Source organism: Danio aesculapii, chromosome 10, assembly GCF_903798145.1.
Source record: "Danio aesculapii chromosome 10, fDanAes4.1, whole genome shotgun sequence".
NCBI classification, from domain to species: domain Eukaryota; kingdom Metazoa; phylum Chordata; class Actinopteri; order Cypriniformes; family Danionidae; genus Danio; species Danio aesculapii.
The window spans coordinates 18,309,815-18,332,549 of NC_079444.1; the positions used below are offsets into that span (position 1 = coordinate 18,309,815).

The 22,735-nt window shown below is 34.5% G+C and overlaps 1 protein-coding gene across 1 annotated transcript; it reads right to left on the minus strand.

Moving 5' to 3' along the window:
• Nucleotides 1-231: 231 nt before the first annotated feature.
• On the minus strand, nt 232-22,408 carry bnip3lb (BCL2 interacting protein 3 like b). The gene is made up of 6 exons (XM_056466699.1): nt 22,145-22,408; nt 9,395-9,614; nt 7,200-7,272; nt 6,983-7,080; nt 5,445-5,594; nt 232-2,164 (listed from the first exon to the last, which is right to left on the minus strand). Exons 1-6 carry the CDS (start codon nt 22,269-22,271, stop codon nt 2,116-2,118), a joined length of 717 nt encoding a protein of 238 aa, XP_056322674.1. The 5' UTR covers nt 22,272-22,408; the 3' UTR covers nt 232-2,115.
• Between the last annotated feature and the right edge of the window lie 327 nt (nt 22,409-22,735).

Here is a 22,735-nt window from a genome sequence, read left to right on the forward strand (position 1 = left end):
TATCAAGTATATCCCAATTTGCAATATTCGTTGTCAGTTCTATCATTAAAACACAGATGATGATAAAGAGGCTAGTTTTGTGAATATACTAAATATTTTCTATGAAAAAAAATGCACTCAATTTGGTACCCGACTTTAAAATAAATGAATGGGATAGAAATGTTACGTACATGTGATGAATCAAACACAAATACATTATTTCTAAAAACAAAACAAACTCAGAAATGCAGATTGTTCTGTTTAAAATTTTATTTGAAAACTTTGTCATTGTCCAACAGGGGAGGAAAGAGGGTCTGCAAAATCACCTAATATTCTTATAATTCATTTTAGACATTGCATGGCAGTCTGAAGAAAGTATCTCCGTAAAGGATCAAAAACCCACTTCTTCACATCCACATTCTGAACGCCAATATAAACAAAAGAACTAAACCCCCTTTAACTATCCTGTACCTTCTCTTCTCGTTTGCCATGGTTGTTCAAGAGTTAAAAAAAAATCCAAACCATCAAAGCATATGAGAAACCTTCCAAAAGTCATGCTGGTGCAAAACAACAAAAAGAAAAGCTTGTGGCACAGGAAACGCACATGATGACAGGACGCTGTATCAAACATGATTAAGGAAACGAGGCACAGAGTTCAGAAGAGTTGAGTTCTCAGTCGGTTTTGGCAGCTGTGTTTGAGGAGATCCTCAAGATGAACAATGGAGACCAAAGGAGATCCAAAACACACTTAAAAAGAAACAAAAACACAACTAGACTTGAGGATAATTCACTTCAGGATTGAAAACAATGTTCCAAGATGTTCTTGTCCATGATAACAGGAGCTGGAGTGTTAGTGTTCGCTATATGTGTGACTCTGCAAGTGTGCACACGAGAATTACAACTCTGCCATCATTTTTGAAGTAGAATAAGGAAATGTTGTGAGGAAATCCATGCTCCTTTCTTTTGATTGTACAGAAAAAGAGCAGCATGTACATTGTTCAAATCTTCTCCTTTTTCTTTTCACAGAAAAAGAACACAACATACAAGTTTGGAACGACACGAACTTCAGTAAACGATGACAAAACGCACTATTCCTATAAACTGAAGAAAGGTTTCTCTTGTGCTGTTTTCCTCAGCATGGAAATGCTAGACCAGAGTGAAAGTGCTGATCAAAATTCCAGAAAGTTTGACAGCATGGCTAAAAACTGAAGCTATTTTTCAGAGTTGGCTTTGAATACAATCGCCAATGTTAAATTGTGTGGTATTGCAAAGTAGGCTGTGTTGTCGAAGCCTAGTTATGAACCACCAGGTCCTGATATGTATGGTGGAAAACACAAGACATAAAAACAAAGAAACACTGACAAATAAAATAATACATACAGGTATCCATCAGCCCCATCCAACCCGGTTTTTAGCTCTATTTATGAGATGAAATATTACAAAATGAGAATATGTATCAGACGTTTTAATGTAACAGGTGCCGTCTCTGTCAGAAAAGATTCTGCAAAATTTGGTATAAAATTGTAAGTTATAAAGGGAGCCACTGATCAACCATCTTCACCAGATGAGTATGGGGTCTACAGAAAACCCTATCCTTTCCAAAACACTTCAGAGTTCATCCTTCAGGCTTTCCACCATTGAAGTAAATAAAAAGAACTAAATGGATAGCATTTGTAGTAATAAATAAAATCTTAGCTAGCACTCGGGCATGCTCAATGCAACTTCAATAAGTCAATATTTTGGTCGATCCCATTGTGGGGGTGAAAACGAGGGATATTATTATGCGAGCGGCCCATTTGAAGGTCATTTGACTGGATTTTAAACAGACATCACTGCTAGGCCAGAACTAGCATGTGCGTATTTGGTTTCACGCAAAAGCCCCATATACTTATAAAATTAACTAAAGAAAAGGGATTCAGGACATGATAAAGAAAGAAGATAAAAGGGGAATGAAGAGAAGTTTATCACGAATGCTTCTCAACATGGAAAGAATGAATTAAGGAAATATTGAAATAGAAGGAAAGATAGGTAGTGTAAAATGGGGAAGAAAGGGGCAGCAGGGGCTTCTTCGTACAAACTGCAACTTTCCTCCTGATCCAGCCGGGCCTTGCCTGAGGCACTTGATCTGATCGCTGTTCAAATGGAGCTAGCAGGGGGAGTTGTCAGTCTTTTCCCGATATAGACCCTGCATTAGAGACAAAAAGAGAGCATAGATGTCAGACGCTTTGTACGTGGAATATTATATCACATACAGTAGTTCTTGGTGGTATATAGAGTTTGCTTGATATATCAACAGATTTTTTTTACGGATTGCATGAATGGGCCATTTTTGCTGATATGTGCAAATGCAGATAGTTTTGAAAACGCTGTGTAAGCATGAAATATGTCAAAGTGCAAAAAGCTGTTTTGGCTACGTAGCCTTAGAAAGCACTGTTTCCTATGAAGGGTGTATGAGCTTTCTGTATGAAAATTTCCGCTAAACTTTGCCACATTGTGTTTACCAGCCAGAGCAAACTTGTACAGTTGCAGTCCTATTTATCTGCAAATTCACAAGGTCAAAATTTTATAATTTCACACTGACATAAAACGGAGGAATCAAAAAAAATAATAATTAATTTTCTAAGGGCAGACGATCTTCGCTATGGAGGACCAGTTCGAATTAAAAATGAAGAATCAAATGATCAGTTTAATAATTGAAGCGTAAAATTTATATAAATTACAATTTATATGAACAAATAAATAGACATATTTAAATGTGTTTATTTAAATTGTGTTTTTTAATGTCGTAATATCATAATACCCAGTTTATGATTGTCCCAAAAAATAAAAACATTGGCTCGAATGACTGCGTGCTTTTGACTTTGCTAGACTGACCGCAGTAACGTCACCCCCGAACTTTCTATACAGAGAGTAGCTACGTTTCTATTCACCTATTTTTTAATATATATTTTTAATTGGTTTATGGAAAATGTGAAGATGCGAATAAATTTAGAAAATGCACATAAAAAAATGTATGTGCATAAATAAATGGAAAAACGTTTTATTCGATACGAAAAGATGCGCATAAACTACGATGGAAACACTTTTGCCGATCAAATTCCAGTATGCGCATTAAAAAAAAGTCATGTGACTTTATAATATGAGATTATGTGATGATAAAATGTGTGCAAATGGACAAACTCGCAGGCTGACCGCATTGTAAAACATCTGAAATGTTGTCTAAAGCACATTAACCATTTCAGTATTAGTGTTATTATATTATTAATTACCTCCAGAATTGTCAAGAGCTTTTGTGCTTCACTTCTCACACCTTCAAACGCCACCATGTGTTCATTGCGTGTTGGTATTGTCTTGAGGCAACAAGTAATTTATTAAATAAGGAAAAGATTCATGCAGCTTCACGTACCACAGCAAAAAAAAAAAAAAAAAAAAATGCTTCTTCATTCACACGTCTTTTAAACGATATTCCAGTTTTGCGCATTAAGTTATTTCGTATTTTTAGATAGAAACATAGCTAGTGATAGTCTAAAAGAGAATTTCTTTCACAGAAATAAGCTACAGCTAATAAATCATCCACAAACCATCTCCAAACACCCTGACATTTGAGTCGCTGATCTTTAAACTCCCGCTAAAATGAGCTATAGTTTTCTCTGTCCAATGCGGGCTTCATTTACAAGTGAGAGAGGGTTTAGCTCGACTTGAGATGAAAGTTCATTGGTTGCTCACATATGTGGACTGTCCAATGGCATTTTTTAAACCTGATATATTTTCAATTCAGTCAGAAAAGCACATAGCAAAAGAAAAAGAAAACCTAGTGGCAACCCAGCAAATAGTTTTGTGTTTAATAGACATTAAATGTAGACAGCTTGGCTAAAACAAGGCTAAACTTGGGCTGACAGTAAAAATCTAATTGACATCTAAGAATAGCCAAAAACTAGACTATTCATCAGATTAGACAGACTTTATATGTATAGTCATTCATTTCTGTTTTTTTAAAGACTAGTCTAGTTTTGATCTATTCTTAGACGTCTATTAGATTTTCACTGACAGACCAAATATAGCCTTGTTTTAGCCAAGATGACTGTTTAGACATCTATAGACCATTGTGGTCATGTCATTGGCCCATGAATATTTCCTGCTTGTTATTAAACCATTTCATAACTGTAAGAAGAGACAATTTAACCATAACTTGATGTTAAAACAGCTATCATAACATTATTTATTAATATGTGTCTCTTTTTGGATTCTCGGAAGCTATAGAAATTAAAAATGTAAAACAGGAAATATGTTGGGGCCCTTGTTTTTGTTTACATCCCTCAAAACGGTTTATTAGACATCTATTAGGCATCTTTTTTTTATAATAATTTTTAGGGGTTTTCACCTTTATTGACAGGACAGTGAAGATTTACAAACAGGAAAGTGTGGGGAGCAGAGATAGGGGAAAGTTCGGCAAAGAACCTCGTGCCGGGAATCGAACTCGGGTCGCTGTGAGCACCTGGGTGCTATATGTTGACGCACTAACCACTAGGCTATTGGCGCCAACTATTAGACATCTTTTAAAAACAAAAACTGCTTGCTGGGAAAAAAGCATTTGTAAAATGCCTTTTTAAAAAAGCTATTTAAATTTTGCATTTAAAATGATCAATAAATATACTTTTTTTTACTGATTGACTAATCAGATTTTTAAAACATTAATTACATAGTTATACAATTGTCTATTTATTTATACATTTAAATGTTATTTTTAAATGTAATGTTTTATTGCTTTATTAAATGACACAATCACACTTTAAATAAACACTCTTAAATTATTTGTTCATTTAAATTGTGATTTATTTATATACATCTTTATGATTCAATTATTAAATTGATGATTTAATTCTTCATCTTATTTCTAATTGGCACTCCTGGTACTTTATATTTCCCAAAGTGTGAATGTGAAATCGACACACTGACCAACACAACGCTGCTTGGTTGGAGAGTGGCTTCTGTGCGAGCTGTGCTTTATGAATCACTTTACAACAGACAATAAATAATAGACCATTTCTGCCTGAAACAAAAATCACTAATGTGGGTGTGTGATTTTGTCAAACAAAAACAAAATCCCTAACCTCCAGAGGGTTGTTGGTGTATTCAAACAAGTTGCTGCCAACGAATTGTTTAGACACATGAACAAAGCGCTCATTAAGGACCATCTGATACTTCTTGCAAACAAAATGCAGAAGCTTTCCAGAATCTGCCAGCTTCAATCTGAAGGGCTATTTTTGTGCAAGGATTTGACAGTCCTGGCCTGTTTACTGAATTTTGTAGGATTTATTCTTTGGATTATTATCCTTTAATTTTTGGCTACTTCTGTATTGTTTCCAACTTGAATGTGTGATATGCTGTAATAATGAGTGCCGGACCCAAGAGCAACTGAGAGCAGAATATGTGCGAAGTTTGACTGAGCATTAAGGAGTATTTACCCCAAACCCAGGACCAAAATGTGGGACAGAAGCAGCGATGGGATAAACACTTTGAGGAACTCAGCAGAGAAGATGCCTCCTTTCTTCATGGCTCCAGTCTTCCTCATGCTAAGAGTCACTGAACGCCGTGGGTGCCGGAAATGAAACTCCCTGTCAGAAAGAGAAATCCAGCACACCGTCACCACAACAGCATCATTACACCTGCTAACATTCATTTTACTCAAGAAGAAAAAAAAGATAAACGTTACTTCACAATCTAGATCGCTTATTAGGGCATTACTAGCATAATCTTGACACAAGTACCATTTAGAAATTTGAATATGTTGAATTTTGGCCTAAATTAAGAATATTAACACTTCACGGAACATTCCCATAATGCACTGTGAATTAAAGTGAAGGATAATACATTATTTATTTTAACTAACTGTAAGCAAAACTTGCAAATCTAAAATGAAAAGTACACTTTTACTGAGCATTTATGCCTTCTAGCATGTTTTGGTGAGCATTTGTTTTCCTAGCAACATGCTAATGTCGAAAAAATAATAATAATTAGCATTTTATCAGTGGCAGGGTTTTTTTTGTGTGTGTTTTGAGGCATTAGCTCAACAACCTGCTAATGCTACTCTACTGTTGTTAATGAAAGGTGCTATTAGCATGATGCTAAAATGAGTAACAGTTACAACCTATGAAGTTATATCTATGAATAATTAGTTTGGATCAGTATGCTGTTTATTAAGGCATAAACACTGAATTAGCTCAACAGGTTTTGACATAGCTAAAGTTGAAGGCAAAATAATTAGCCCTCCTGTGAAAATTGTGTACTTTTTAATATACTGATGCTCTTTTTAGTGAATATTAGACCGACTACGTCAGAATGAATCAATAACTATTAGGGAGCACACTTGCAGAAGATTAGCAACATTGACAGTGCTTCTGAGTGTTGGAAATGTTAGCTTAACAGCAAACTAATGCTAATAATAAACTGTTAGCAGCTAGTGATATAATGTATTACAGCTGGGTTATTAGGTAACTACTAAACTTTCACCTACCATAAACACTAAATTAGCTCAGCAGGTTTTGACATTGCTACAGGTAAAATTATAAGCCCTCCTGTGAAAATTGTATTCCTTTTTAAATATATATAGGCCTATATTGATTGATTGAATGTTAGCCCAGCTACATGCTAATGTCAGAATGAACCAACACACTTGCTGCACATAAGTGACCTTGACAGTGTTTTTGGGTGTTGGGTATGTTAGCTTAACAGCAAACTAATGTTAATAATAAACTGTTAGCAGCTAGTGCTATAATGTATTGGAGCAGGGTTATTATAGGTAACTGCTAAACTTTCACCTAACTAAACCGTGTGTAAGTTTTTACTTCAGATAAACTTAAACTGACATTAAATGATAATAGAATGATAAAAATAAAAATAAACTTATGTTATATTATTCCAGGTATTATTTCTGGAACATTTTAATATATTTTTAGGATAACCATATATGCTAAATACAACTATATCTCAAACACAGACTTACTTAGGAGGAATATTCTCTGGTCTACTTGACCAATCTGCCATGCGGTCTGAATCCTTCATTAAGATGTCATCATCTCTGATCTTCTCCATGACCTCCTCCTGAGCGAACACGCACACACATACACAAACACGCAAACAAACACAGACAGCTAATGAAGATAAGCCAGAGTACAGCTCATAAATTAGATGATCCACAATGTTCTCAGGAGAAAAAGTACCTGACTGTCTCTCCTCATGTCCACGTCAAAAATGATCTGCCCTTCATCCTGAGGACTGTGAGGTCGAGGAGGACTGTAAAATAATTATTTATTTATTCATGTTTTAATGCCATATCAGCAGCATTGGCTATATTTATGGCAAAACCTATACGAAATATACAATATATAACATATAATCATATCAGTTTTCTAAAAAAAAACTTAAAAAAAAAATACTTAATAGCAACAACACTGAAAAGAGTCATATCCAATCTTTTAGTTTGATTAAAGATAAATAATTAAAAAATTGCTCCAGTAGAAACCTTTTCAAACAATTCCCTTTAAATATTTCCTGAATAAAAACATTTTCTAATATCATTTAAAATACACACTCTATTAAAATATGTTTTAGCGTCAAAATATTCTTACACAAGTCACAAATAGATTATTCTTCCCCGTTCAATAAATATGAGTGTGTTAGTCTTGAGTATCTGATTCTACATCTCATATGTACAACCTGATCATGTCTATTTTCAAAATGGAGGACCGTGAAAGAGAAGTCATCAAACATTAAACAGATGTAATACTGTTACACACTAAAGCTTTGATATGACTTCATTTGTAATACCTTGTTGTGATTTTCATTCCTTTTAGGTCAAATTAAATCACCTATCATTAGCCTGGTTTGGTTTCTATTACAGATTTGAGCAAAACTTTTGTGATATTATTAAAAAAAAAAAAAAGTGAAATAATTATTATGAAATAATCTTTACTATCTGTTAACCAATGTTAAGTAGTTCATTTTTTGCCAATATTTATATTATTTTATGCCATTCCAGAAATCATGATGAAGGCCATTGGTAGGATTTACATATATTACAGCTAGAAATTTAATCAGAGAAAACGCAAGTGTTTTATCCAGTGTGTTATTGCTTTGAAAGTGAAAAGGATAAAGTTTCCTTTGCATTGCAACCTTTCAAAACATATTTTTAAAGAGAAAGTAAAAAAACCCTCATGCAAACATACTATTTTTTTTGTGATATATGGAAGCTTTTACAAAATTGCCACTTTCGCTTTAGGCGTATTTTCAATTCGCAATTTGAATTTGCACAATTTAAAGGGTAATAGAAATGCAGCTGCTGTCACTTTATGGAAATTTATACACAATGCAATGTTTCGCAGCACATAAAAACGTGCACAGTTCAAAAACAACAGTTTTCAATGTTTATTTTTTGGGTGAACAACTCTTGCACTCTGTGATAGAAACCTAGCTTGTGTACACATGAGAAGAAAACCACAGTATTGCTAAAGCAAACATCCTGAATCATATGATTCATTGAGTTTGAGTGAGATAAGATCTATTTTGGCCATATGCTATCAGCACGAGGTCAATATGACTATGTGTGTTTTTGAATAGAAGTTTATAGCTCTACTCTCTATCGATGAGGACATTAAACTCAAGCTGTGAACTCAGGTGACATCAAAAGATTAACTGTATATGAACATATGGACTATGTAAACAACATCTTAAAGGGATCGATCATGTAGGGGACAGAAAAGCATTACCTGTATTATGAGTTATAAAAGCACAACATTTTCCTGTGTGGATTTTTGATTTGTACTTTAGTAAGGTCTGATATAGTGAAGTAATAACTCACAAGAAAAGAGAGTGTTATCTTCTTAACTATCTTGCAAATGCAAATATTCTATACATTTCATACATAAGTTCAACATTCAAAGACATTAATACTGAGTGTTCAACATTTTATTTATAAAATTATCTGTTTTCTTTCATTCCTAAACAAAGTAGTAAATTTTGTCTTTATTTTTATTTTGCATCTGAATAAACGAATGAATTAATGAATATCAAAGATTAATTGATTTTTTTCATTGACAGTAAACACTTGCTTAATTTCTAATCAGCTTTTTGAATGAATCATGTGAACAAGTGATTCAGTGACACATTAAGACAGGAACTATTTCTTTTAGTGTCATATTTATTCATCCATGACAGGACTAAATTATCATTTGCGGACTAAACTATCATCCCAAAACTCTTAAGATAATAATTTTGTGTTGTAGATTTCTCACTTTTCCACTAAATTATCATTCATTCTTTGCTAAAATTCATACTTGAGTTAGGTTTGTTTATTATGCTAAGTAAAAAAATGACTATGCAAAATTTCAATATAATATGCTGTAACTATATAGTCTACCTGTCGCATGAGGAGTTACTACGGCTGGACTCGTGCTGGGCATCTAGCAGGATTTTCTCCATGTCTCCATTGTGGATGGATGAAGACGAGGGAACGTGCTCCAAGCCCCCCACCATCCCATCATCCTCCTCTACAACCTCTGTGAGAGGCGGTGGCACTGAAGCGCTGGAGGAAGAGAGAGACGCAGCATTTCTGTTCATCTCCAGCTCCACCCAGGACCCTAAAAAAATTAGTAAAATGTAACATGTAAAACCCTCTGATTAAGAATGGATTAAGCCATAAGACAGAGTAAGAAAGTGAGTGAGTTTTCAGCTATGAGGGAAATTTGCATAGAGCAAATCTCACAAAAACTTTCATACAGTGCATCAACCTTAAAATCTAACTTTAATATTGACCTCTTGTTTTTAAGACCATTTTGATGTGTTATATAACATTTAGAAGTAGTTGTATATTACTTAGTGTAAATTGTTTTCATTATAGCATTGTTGGTTGTAAGTTAGATCTTTTTCAAAGTTGAAACTTGAGGTGGTGTCTTACAAATGACAGAAGACACTAATTTAACTGAAATATCCTATTTTCCTGTTTTTCTCCATCGCTACACAAATGTTTTTCCTCTCACCAAGGAAAGATGATACTACATTTATATAGCACAGATTATTTGAATACATTCGATTAATATTATAATCACTAAAACACTGTTAAATGTTGTATCGTGACTGATAGACTCTTCATTGACCTCACAGAGAAATACATTTTTATATGTAAATTTCATATATTTTATACAATTATATATATATATATATATATATATATATATATATATATATATATATATATATATATATATATATATATATATATATATACATATACATATATATATATATATATATATATATATATATATACATATACATATATATATATATATATACATATACATATATATATATATATATACATATACATATATATATATATATATACATATACATATATATATATATATATATATATATATATATATACATATACATACATATATATAAAATTCTTCCTTTTTATTATTATTTTGATAGTAAAAAAATGATTAAATTGATCAAAAATAATAAGAAGCACATTTCTAATTCAATAAACAAAAATCAGTTTCAAACAAAAGCAAATTTAAAACCCTTTTTTTGAATATTGAAATTTATTAAAATTCTTGAAAAGTAAAATAAACCGTTTTGACAAAAATACTTCGCAGCACAACTATTTTTAACACTGATAACAATACCGAAATCTTTTTTGGGTCCCAAACCATCATATCAGAATGATTTCTGGAAGATCATGTGACAGAAAAGCTGGAATAATTATGCTGAAAATTTAGCTTTGCATCACAGGAATTGTAATTGTTATGTTGGCTGCAGCAAGTAAAAATATCAATCCGAAATAAAGAAGTTCAAAGCTTTAAGCAACTAAACAAGGAGCAGGTGAAGATACTAATCAGTGCAATAATGAGCTCTTAGAAAAACTAGTCTAAACTAAATGTGACAGTTCTAATAGTTTTGTTTTCCTGCATTTTAATCAAATAAATACATTTTTTTTTGTTTCTGAAGCAAAGCACAAACAGTTGTTCATCTGCCTAAAGAATAGAAGTATAGCAGTATATATACTAATAAAGCATATAGTATACTATTGCTATAATACAAATGACTCCAATGCTTTAAATACAAGATATAATAACAAAATTATGATAAATTAAATGAATGTCTTTTTAAACTCTGTAAACTCTTTTGACAGGAAAATCTTAGCAATAATAAATACACAAAATGTTTTTTAAATAAATAAAATTATTTAATATTTATATAACAATATAAAATATAATAAATAAATGTAAAATGTTGAGATTTGAGGGTAAATGTGACCGTATCCACTGATCTACAAGCCACAGAGATAAACAGGAACGAGAGTACATTGTACAAAAAAAAAACAATACCAAAAAAAACCTACTAATAGGAGCAACACTGAAGAGTCATATACAATATTTTAGTTTGATTAAAGACATTCTAAAATTGCTCCAGTAGAAACCTTTTCAAACAATTGCCTTAAAATATTTCCTGAATAAAAACCTTCTCTAATATCATTCAATATCATTTTTCTTCCCCGTTCAATAAATATGAGTGTGTTAGTCTTCAGCCATCAGACAGGTAGTCTGGTGGCTTAACTTCTATTAAACTGTGGTGCAAGGACAGTAAATGCCTCCCTCTCCGGCTCCTTGCACAGATATATTAGTCACACCTGACCTCACCACACTCCATGCTGTACGTGAGAGTCCATACACCCAGCTTCCAGAGGATCACCTGATAAATGCAAACACACAGACTCCTTTCATCCATGACTCAGGGATGAACACGGCTAAGCTTTCCGTGCTCCCCTTTCACCCACATCTGCTGTGCGGTCTCATCAGAAACGTCTGTGTTATCGCACAGTGAATCCTCTATTTACTGCTGGTTCACATTGCTGACCAGCTAAGTGTAAATCCAATGCCAAAAAGCCCCACTTCTATTTCCAGGAAAACAAAAAGAGGAAGAAAATAGAAGGTTCACGTGACTTCCTTGGGTTGAGCAAACATTGGGTAAGTCTACAAGGACATCAAGTTATTTATTTACCTTTGGCAGAAGGAGACTATTTAAAGATTACAGTGTTTACATCAGTCACTTTTAAAATATTCCTTCCATGTTCCTGTTTTACATGTCATGGTACACTGTAAAAGATGACTGTCTAATTTTCCTTACTATACAGTGAATAACCATAAACTGACTTTTCCCAGAAGCTTATGTTAGGTTTATTATGTCTTTTAGATTTCTTTTTCTTATCAGTTTTGCACATTAGAGTGTTATGTTACATCCAGTGTACACAAATAATGCTTATTTGATTACTCTAATGTCATGTGTGTTACCCTGATGTTGAGTAGTAGTTGTATCATATATTATGATGATTCTCTGCTTGTGGAAATGCTGTTGAGGTTTGAATCTTCTGACTTTTTCCATCGCCATCTGCTTTTGGTGTTAACAGGGTTGGATTAACATAAGGGCTAGGTGGGGCTGAAGCCCCAGGGCCCTTGGAAGGGCCCTTGATTGGCTGAAGAATTAATTTGCACTATGATGTGAGATACGCCTCTTTGCATTATGCTTTCTCTCATCAACAATGTGAAGTATTCCTTTCTGTGACGCCAATGCTAAACTGGGGCTTAGAGTGACTGAAGCCCAATCAGAATATTGAATAGGCCTGTTTTAGTCACCCAAAAGGGTGATCAGATGTCCCAATTTTCCCAGGACAGTCCCTTATTTCGGCACTACCATGAGAATCGTCCAGTCAAAGGTAGGCTAACCAAGCTCCTCGTAGAACAAAAAAATAGAATTCAAACCTAGTCATCTTCATTGATTAACTTTTACATGTAATAATAGAATCTGGAATAGGTGGAGTCATGCTGAATAGACTCATAACTGAAGCGCAGTCTCGCAAAACTGGTGCATGCCCGCATAATCCTTCCTTCACACAATATAACCGAGACACAAACAAATTAAATAGCATAAACAGGCAGTTATCAAATGTCCATCGTTGAGGAGCATGCATCTCAAGGAAATACACTCGGTTATGCTTTACAGTAAGTCTACTGAACTAGTTTAAAAAAGCTAACTTTTTTATGAATGTTTACTTTGCCTCTTTTATAAAAATGACAGTAATAGTATGGAGGAATAAAATATTGGTGCTGGCTTTTATCAGACAATATATCTGATGCACAAAATAAAATAAAATAAATTAAGGATGCTAGACGTCTGTAACTCAGAAATAATTTGTATATTAGAAACATGGATTTTAAAGACATCCTATCATTAGGGGTTCATAGTCAGCTAAAGATCTAAAGAAACTTTTTAAAAGTAAAATCCTATTTAAAGTATTTATTATAAAGCACTAATTTAGGAAGTATTGCAAATGTTTTTTGTTTAGCTGATTTTTGCAGCCTGTTTGAACTTTAAAAGTTCATATTATGTCGTTCCTTAATTTTGTATAGCCTACTTGCAGGCCAGTTTTAATAAAATAGAAACAATATATAATAATCAAATATAAATCAAATAGTGGAGAATTCATTCATTTATTTTCTTTTCGGCTTAGTCCCTTTATTAATCTGGGGTCCCCACAGAGGAATGAACAGCCAACTTATCCAGCATATGTTTTACACAACCGATGCTCTTCCAGCTGCAACCCATCTCCGGGAAACATCCATACGCACCCATTCACACACTATGGACAATTTAGCCTACCCAATTTACCTGTACCGCATGTCTTTGGACTGTGGGGGATACCGAAGCACCCGGAGGAAACCAATGCGAATGCGGGGAGAACAATTTAACAGTATTTTTATAGATTCTTCATTTCATTCTACATAATCGATTATTAACACGTCATAACACGACGCCATCCGCCAATATGACGCCATGCGATGTTCCCACCAGAATTCCACATATCAACATTCAGTCTTTAATCTAGTTTTTGGTATTTTATTTAAAATTTACAGAAAGCGCATAAATTAATTGCCATGCTGTTTGCGTAAACAGAAAACGACGGATGCAAATTCGTACTCAGATGTTGAGTCCTATAGAGCAAAATACAAGGCAAGCAGTATGTCTGAGTATTCAAAAAACAGTAGGTGAGAAGTATCTGGATAACCTACAGCTTCCACCTGAAATCTGTACGAATACAAACAACATTTAACGATCCAATGAAGCTGGGGAAGGCAGAATAATTGAAAATTGTAAGAAAACAGCAATGTATGACGTGAGAACATCAACATGACAGATGTAGTATGTTTTCTGAATTTTCTTCCACATTTATAACATAGAACATACTTGTATAACTGTTGGGAAGTACAGTACCTAATGTAATACCTACTTAAATAGTGTTTGATTTCAACTACAGTCAAATCATTGCTCTTTTGTATTCAGTGCATGCTAACCACTGCAATTTGTGTTTATCGTGTTGCAAAATGCAGTCCTACATGATGCTAATACTGTGATTGAGGTGTATACATGTCTAATACCGCAATTCTATAACGCAGCTAATTTAAAAATACTCCACGTCTTAAAGGAATAGTTCACCTAAAATTGAATTGTCATCATTTACTTATTCTCTAAACATTCCAAACCTGTTTGTGTTTCTTTCTTCTGTTAAATACAAAGGAAGATATTTTGAAAAATGTTGAAATATGAAACCGCTTTTGATTATTGGTTTCTATTATGGATGTCAATGGCTGCTGGTTTCCAACATTTTCCAAAATGTCTTGTTTTGTGTTCAACAGAATAAATAAATAAATAAATAAATAAATAAATAAATAAATAAATAAATAAATAAATAAATAAATAAAACCACTTAGATGTAAGAAAATGGTTAGGAAATGTTCATTTTTGGGCAAACTATGTCTTTAATTCGATTTGGGTTTACATCAAGTGCGACTTTAGCTGAATGAAGGCAACCAAAATATTTCTGTATATTCTAAATGAGAGTATTGTCTTAATTGTTTTAATATCAGAATATTGTCATCCATGTAAACATACTGTGACCAATTGAAATGGGCTCTACTCTGCTATCTCTTCAGAGGGGAATATTGTGAACTGGTCCATGCTGGCGTCTGACCTTTGTTTCAATCCACTGAAACAAACAGTGTTGGCATGGCAGCAGCAAACGGAACATTCTGGCCAACGGTGGAACAGGCTGCTTTAGCTGTCATCCGGAGAGAGACATAGATCAAAAGATCAGATGCATGATAGTATTACTGAGGCTTATGCTCACTCATTTATAACACGCTAAAGCATCATGCCTTCAAAATGATAGACGGATGGCCTTGTTACATGAATATCTGAATATAGATATACGCTCACTGACTGCATGGCAACTTTATTATACACACCTGTTCGACTGCTCATTAACACACTTGTATAATGAGCCAATCACAGTGCAGCAACTTTATGCATTTAGACATGTAAACATGGGGTGCATCTCAATCATGGATCAGTAGGTCAAGTACACAAATTAGGGCACTGGTAAGGACAGTGAGAATCTGCTTGTACAACACCAAAACTGGAATTTTTAAACAGCAGAACTAATATTTTGCATACATTAATTTTATGACATTTTAAAAAGTACATTATAGCTAAATTATTTGATCGTTTAATGTACCAGAATTTCAACCATTAAACAATTATAAATGAAGTGTGTACTGTCAGGTATGGTTACCCATACTCGAAATTGGTCCTCTGCTTTCAACCATTTTAACACACAAAGTGGGCATACACCCAGAGCAATGGGCAGTTACTGCTTCCAGCGAACCCCACTCCCATCTTTTATTCCTGCCGGGACCAGGAATCGAACTTGCAACCTATTGATTACAAGTCCAACTCCCTAAAAATATAAATATAATATAAATTAGTAAAAATAGAATAATAAAACAGTTAAAATTTTCAAAAAACGTCTCTTGTTTGTCGTTGTTTGATGATTTGGTTCACGCGATTCTTGCTTTGAGCTTCTGAACATCCATTAAGGAAGCATAGTGTGCACTGATGCTCACTGATTTTCACATTGCATTGTGGGACTTTTCAGGGAGCAGATGTTTTAGTGCACTGGAAGAATTAGATGATTGAGACAGCACTTAAAATCCCCGATCAGTGCACTGACTACTGAACAAGAGAGGTAAATGAGAAGCATCCTTGGTCAAGGCAATCTTTAGAATCGAAGATCAAATCGAGCATCAGAAATGGTGGTTTAAATCACTTTGAGAGTGACATGGGGCAGTTTTTGCTGAGTATTTAAGAAACTGTTGATCTACCTGCAGAACCATCTCGATGGTTTAGAAATGGACCCACAAATATACAATATACAGTGGTGTGCGGCAGTTCTATGTATACATATCTTGTTGATGTTGGAAAAGAACAGCCAAATGGGATTACATTTTAAATATCCTCAACAAACCTACACACTAGAAGATTAAAAAAAAGGTAATTTTTTTTTGCATTAAATGAGTCTCGACTGACTGGTTGGGTCAGAATTTTACACTTAAACAACATTAATGCATAGATCCATCCTCTCTTGGATCAATAATTCAGGATGGTGTTGGTGGTATAACCCTGAGGGGGAGATTTTCTTGGCATACTTTGGACCCCTTAGTGCAATTGAAAGGTCAAAATCTGTTATATTTTGCAAAAAATCAGTGCAAGGAACTCGAATAATGTGGAAAAAATATTGGGGTACTCTGATCAAGGCAGTTGTTTAGCGTAATGCGTAGGCGCAGTTTTAAGGAATAGTCATGTCAATAAAGGCATTTAAATATTTTTTCCACATTTTTCTAGTGCCTTGGACTGATTTTTGCTGTTTTTTTTTTCTGATGAATCCCTTACCCAAGCTACCCCTAAGCACTTTTAGTTTGATTCTGTCATATATTTTTTGTTTGTTTCTAAAGAGCAAAAAAAAAAAAGAAAATACACCTGAATGACTCTCAAGCCTTTAAATGGTAATTAAATGTGTAAATAACTGTATAAAAATCATGTATAATCTTTCAAATGTATGCATTAACTAAAAGTTGAATAAATAGGCTTTACATTCATTATGGTTAGTTAGGACAGGACAATATTTGGTCAAAAAACTACTATAAAAAATTATATAAAATATTTAATCAATCATAATATTTAGAATAAAAAAAGCTTTAAAGCTGTCTAAATGAAGTGTTTAGCAATCACATAAACCAAAAATTGAGTTTTTATATCATATTTTATATTTTTACCTTCATAAAATATGATCTTTACTTGATCTTAACAAGAAAAAGATATATAATTTGACCCATACAACTGCCAAAAACATACCTGTGCAACAGGGTCATTTATAAATTTACTTGATTGGTTCTCTGTGGATAATTTTGACTATATGTTCCTAACATCAAATCTTGTAATTATAATACATAATATATTTAGATTATCCCCTTTTGCAGCTATAACAGCACACTTACAAACCATCATTTGCTTCTAAATTAGGCAAATTGCTAAACTATATTTTCAGCATTAAGAACAAATACAAATAAATACTTTTAAAAAACGAATACTTTTATACAGTCTCTATTCTTTGATATTTTTTATGGATGAAATATAACCTGGACATTTTCTTGACACGTTTTGTGAGAGTCTTCGTTGTAGATCTTTGTCTGTGGGCAAAGTCTCTTCGCACGTCCTCCGGCAAGCAGTCATCACGTCTAGTACACAGCCAGACTGTCATACAAACACTGCAAGCCAAAACGCAGAGCCCACATTTGCCCATCTGTTATGCAAAAAGAACCTGGCCAACAGTCACTTCACTTTCCCAGAAGAATCGCTCCAATTTACTAGTCTGCAGCAGCACTAGTGCATTTGAAAGCTGAGGTCATCACTTTGAGACACGCTGAGATCTGGCAGCCTCATTTGTGGGAAACTAAGAGTTTTAGGAGATGATGGGGCCTGTGGTGCTGATGATATAGTTTCACAATGTAGTGAATGAGAGACTTCAACTCATTGAGAAAAATGGCTTAAATTAGAATTTGAAAAGATGTGGGTAAAAAGGATGAACAGGGCCTGTGTGTAGTAAAATAAAATAAAATAAAATAACTAAATACAATGGTTTAATATTATTTTTTAAGTGAAATTTCCAAAATCATACTAAGAGTAACCTTAAAACACCAACAAATAGTTTGTTAAGCGTGATGTCACAGAAAGTGACTTCTGGGTCCAAGCGCTCTATCAAACTGTATGGAGAAACTCATCAATTGGGAATGATAAGCGTTTACAAATGTTTGTAATACTATCAAAAATCACAATCACTATATATATATATATATATATATATATATATATATATATATATATATATATATATATATATATATATATATATATATATAAATATATATAAATCATATCCATGCCTAATATCAGATGACCAGAAAGCGATAATTTTTATATAAATTGTTAAAATATTGGTGTCTGTGATGTCTGTGGTGTTGTGTATATACCATGATTTTATATAAAATTCAATATAATGTGTGATACGACTAAAAAGTGGTCATAAACGAATATTTTCTCAATTCAAATAAGTAGCGGCTTGGACACGGAAACAGTATTCCATACGTCACGACTTAACAAGCAAATAAAATTGAATAAAAGCACACACTAGAGTTTTGCCATTGGCTTTTTTTCCCATTTAAATAACAGACTATTGTGATAAGCTAAGCTTTACACAAATCAACAAAATGAAGACATTAGCTTACACAACATTAAAATGTTCAAATTTAAAAACACAAATGTTTTTGCATTTCTTCATAAATTATTTCTATCCAGTTTTTGCATCCAGAAGCTATGCAATGCTGAAAAATCATCCCGTGTATCCGAAATCACACATGGACGAGGCACTGCACATGATTTTGAACTTAATTCCCAAACATGATATAAAAGTATGTTCTGTTATGAATATGAGTAGTATGAATGAAATTATGATACACTACATCCAACATTTTGGGCACCACGGTGGCTCAGTGGGTAGCACAATCGCCTTGCAGCAAGAAGGTCGCTGGTTCGAACCTCAGCTGGGTCAGTTGGCATTTCTGTGTAGAGTTTGCATGTTCTCCTTGTGTTGGCGTGGGTTTCCTCCGGATGCTCTGGTTTCCCCCACAAGTCCATAAGACATGTAGTATAGGTGAAGGGGGTATAGGTATAGGTGTGGTATAGGTGAAGCTAAATTGGCCGTAGTGTATGTGAGTGTGTATGAAAGTTTCCCAGTGATGGGTCGCAGCTGGAAGGGCATCTGCTGTGTAAAACATTTGCTGGATAAGTTGGGGGTTCGTTCCACTGTGGCGACCCCAGATTAATAAAGGGACTAAGCCCCCCAAAAAAAGAGAATGAATGAATGACATCCATATCTGTCATTATCATGTGATCTACCAGCATCAGTTGTGCTGCTTCACTTTCACGGACCCTTTTCACAAGCCTGTTATGACGCATTTAACGGTCATCAGCATCTTAAATCCTTGAAAGTTTTTAATATTTAGATTTTTTTTAAATGTGTGAACATTTATATGTATTTCTGTATGTAGTATATCATCTTTGTTTTCCAGTGACAAAAAACGAGTTACCACTTGTGTGAGGCGTTTCTGATGCAGCGTCTATGGGACAGAACAGTAAAGTTGACGTTATTCTCTCGTCACTTTGTAAATGTTTATTATTACCGTTTGATGAGTCTCCCCATAGTGTTTGATAGAGTGCTTGGACCCGGAAGCCGCTTCGCGTGACGTTACACTAAACAAGCAGATTGTTAGCCTTTTAGGTTTACTCTTGGCATAGTTGTGGAAATTTCACTTAAAAATAATAATACTCTAGCCCATAAATCAATAGCATTTTTAAAAATATGCATTTGTATTAATTTATTAGTGAATGTACACACAGACTCTGTTCATCCTTTTTACTTACATCTTTTTAAATCCTCACACATTTTTTTTTCCTTTTCTGAAAGTCTTTATAACATCATCATGGAGTTTTTCTTTTATTAATTGAATAAATAAGATTGTAAAAAAATTATTTGTTGTACTCTCCCATTCACTGCGCTGAGTTTTCCCACCTATGACGACTTCTGCTACTGAGAAACCCGAAAACGTGAAAAGGGTCTATTCATAAATCCTCTCCTGTGGCCTTATGGGATAGTAAAGAGTCCATGAAATGCACACTTCAGAATCTCATTTGATGTAGAAGCACATCCGGGTACTTCTTGCAGCAAATGTTTCTAATACTATTAATTTTTAGCATGGAGAGCCATGGTTAAGCTTGTTTTTCCCATGTTGTCAAACTGACACCAGAAGAGACGGACTGCCATTCCAGAGCAGAAGCAAATAGATACATTTTGAATAAATATTATCAACACAAACCTTTTTTTCGGTGGATTAACTTGCACAGATTAACTGTTCACCTTCAGACCAACAATGTGCCCTAGTAAAATAAACATTGTAAATTTTGATTTCATGTAGACTTTAAATGCCTGAGAAGAATAAAATCTTGATTCTACAAACAAACTATGATTCATCGGCTGTGAAAAGTACCTTGTTCATATGTAAAATTAAAAACCATATGCTGCTACTTACTTCATGTGCAAATATAATATGCAAATCTAATTTTCATCAAAAGCCAACTGATGTCAATGCAGTTTTTTTACAACTGTTCCTCGTGACACACTTAACATTAAGGAATTCGCCGCTGCTTCACGAAAAAAAAACAAGACTCATTCCCACAAACAGTCCCGATTCTATTTCCTGACTTTCTTTCAGACTCTTTCCACATGTAGACACAGTCTGGACCACATTCGCCTCTGCTGGAAATAGAATACTGGCATGGCGAAATATTAACTCATTAATATTTAGTTTCTTCCGGACAGTGCTTTGAATCTTCCCCCCACAAAGCTCAGTCACGTAGCCTAATTAATAACCAATGCGCAAGCTCGTAATAGGGCAGCTGACTAAACAAACCCCGCCCAACGCCTGTCTTTCAGCCAATCAATGCAGCAAACTGGCTCGGTACACGATTATTATTCATGAGCCACGCCTTCTCCATTGAGTGGCGTCCTGAACTAGGGTCACAGATGTGGGGACTTGTGACGCTAACTAGCTCTGGACACAGCGCGCACGTAGCACATTCAGCATTCATTAGTACGCGTTGTTTACATTGCAGGCCAGTTGAAGTGTACTTCTCTAAATCCGCGGTCTTAATATTTAGACTGCGAGGTCTAGCTGTCTGCTCTTTGCATTTCTGAAAGCATACCAGGAATTGCAATACGGTGTATCAGTCTCGTGTATTTTTAGGAATTCCCAATAATGCTGAAACATCTTTTGAATAAATGATTATAAGATTGACTGATCCGAGGACCCAACTGAAATTAATTATGAAGCGGATAGATAGATAGATAGATAGATAGATAGATAGATAGATAGATAGATAGATATGTTTTAAGCAGGTCGACATCATAGCCTACTGCATAACAAATTCTTTCTTTATGGTGTGGGTTGACTACTTTTTTGCCTTCAAATAATTGTTGACGGCATTGTTCTTCTGCTACATTAAATAAAAACTAATTTACAAGTTAAATCAAAGTTGTCAGCGACAAATTACAACACCAGTTTGCAACCTCGCAAATTTCAGACAAAGACCGTAATCGCTGCCACATTCCATGCGTTACAAGTCAAACAACTGTAAATAAAATACGTTTTTCTAAGGCTCCTTCTTATAAACACACCAGAAAAACGCGGTTATTTGTTATATATTTGTGAAACGAATAAAAAAATGGGGACTCGAGCATCCACATTCTCCATTTTCGAGTTGCTCTAATTCTCGCCTTGTTGACATCGGCTTAAGCCCGCCTCCTCAAAACGTATAGTCACTCTATTGGTTGAAGATGAAGTCAATTATATGTAAAGACGCGGCCATTGGACGGGATGCTTGTCAATAAATATGACACGCTCGTATTTCTGCAAACCCCGCCTTCCATGTGTCTATAATGCCACAGAAATTGTTGACTGGAACTAGGAAATCGAATTGTACATTAAGTGAAAACATATAAAGTAACAAAAAACAAAACCACAACTAAGTCAAAGACTTCTCGAACAGCTTTTGTAGTTGTCAGAGAAATACGGCGAGGTGCTCCGGTTGTACGTACCGTTTAATCCAGGCTCCCCGTTGTTGTCCGCTGGAGCAGCAGCGTCGGACATCGTGGCTCTGTGTAGGGCGGCTTGCATAAGACTGTCAGGCAGCAGCTCAGAGTCAGCACGAACACACGCGCACATTCGGACCTGCGCGCTCACGCGTGACGGAGACTGACCCCGGATCGGACGCTCTGTGGAGAGGACGCTTTTACTTTTGTTAATAACTGCTTTCTAAGGCTGACCTCAGAACGGTTGTGTGTGCGCTGGTTTCCTGCAGCGCAGAAGTGACGCAAACGGGGTGCATATCTGATAACAAAGACACTGAGATTACGTAATGGAGTCGAGGACTGCTTATTTATAAAAAGCACGTGAATTATGGACACGTTTATCAATAATTTGAAGTGCTGTATGGCGAGCCGATTTAACATTTTAATGTGTAGTTTAATTATTGGTACTAGCACTACTTTAGTATGACTTTTAAATCATTCATTTAAAATCTTTACAGATCGACAGGGATCCAATTTACCTTTTAAAATGACTTTATATGACACACACTGAATTTGGTTATGATGACATATAATATAATGTGATAATATAACTTGTAT

Coding starts and splice junctions, on each gene's coding strand:
- bnip3lb (XM_056466699.1), bottom strand. CDS start 22,271: ATGTGCGCGTGTGTTCGTGCTGACTCTGAGCTGCTGCCTGACAGTCTT. Junction 7,273..9,394: donor AGTAACTCCTCATGCGACAG/GTAGACTATATA, acceptor ATTATTTTACAG/TCCTCCTCGACCTCACAGTC. Junction 5,595..6,982: donor CCAGAGAATATTCCTCCTAA/GTAAGTCTGTGT, acceptor TCTTTCTGACAG/GGAGTTTCATTTCCGGCACC.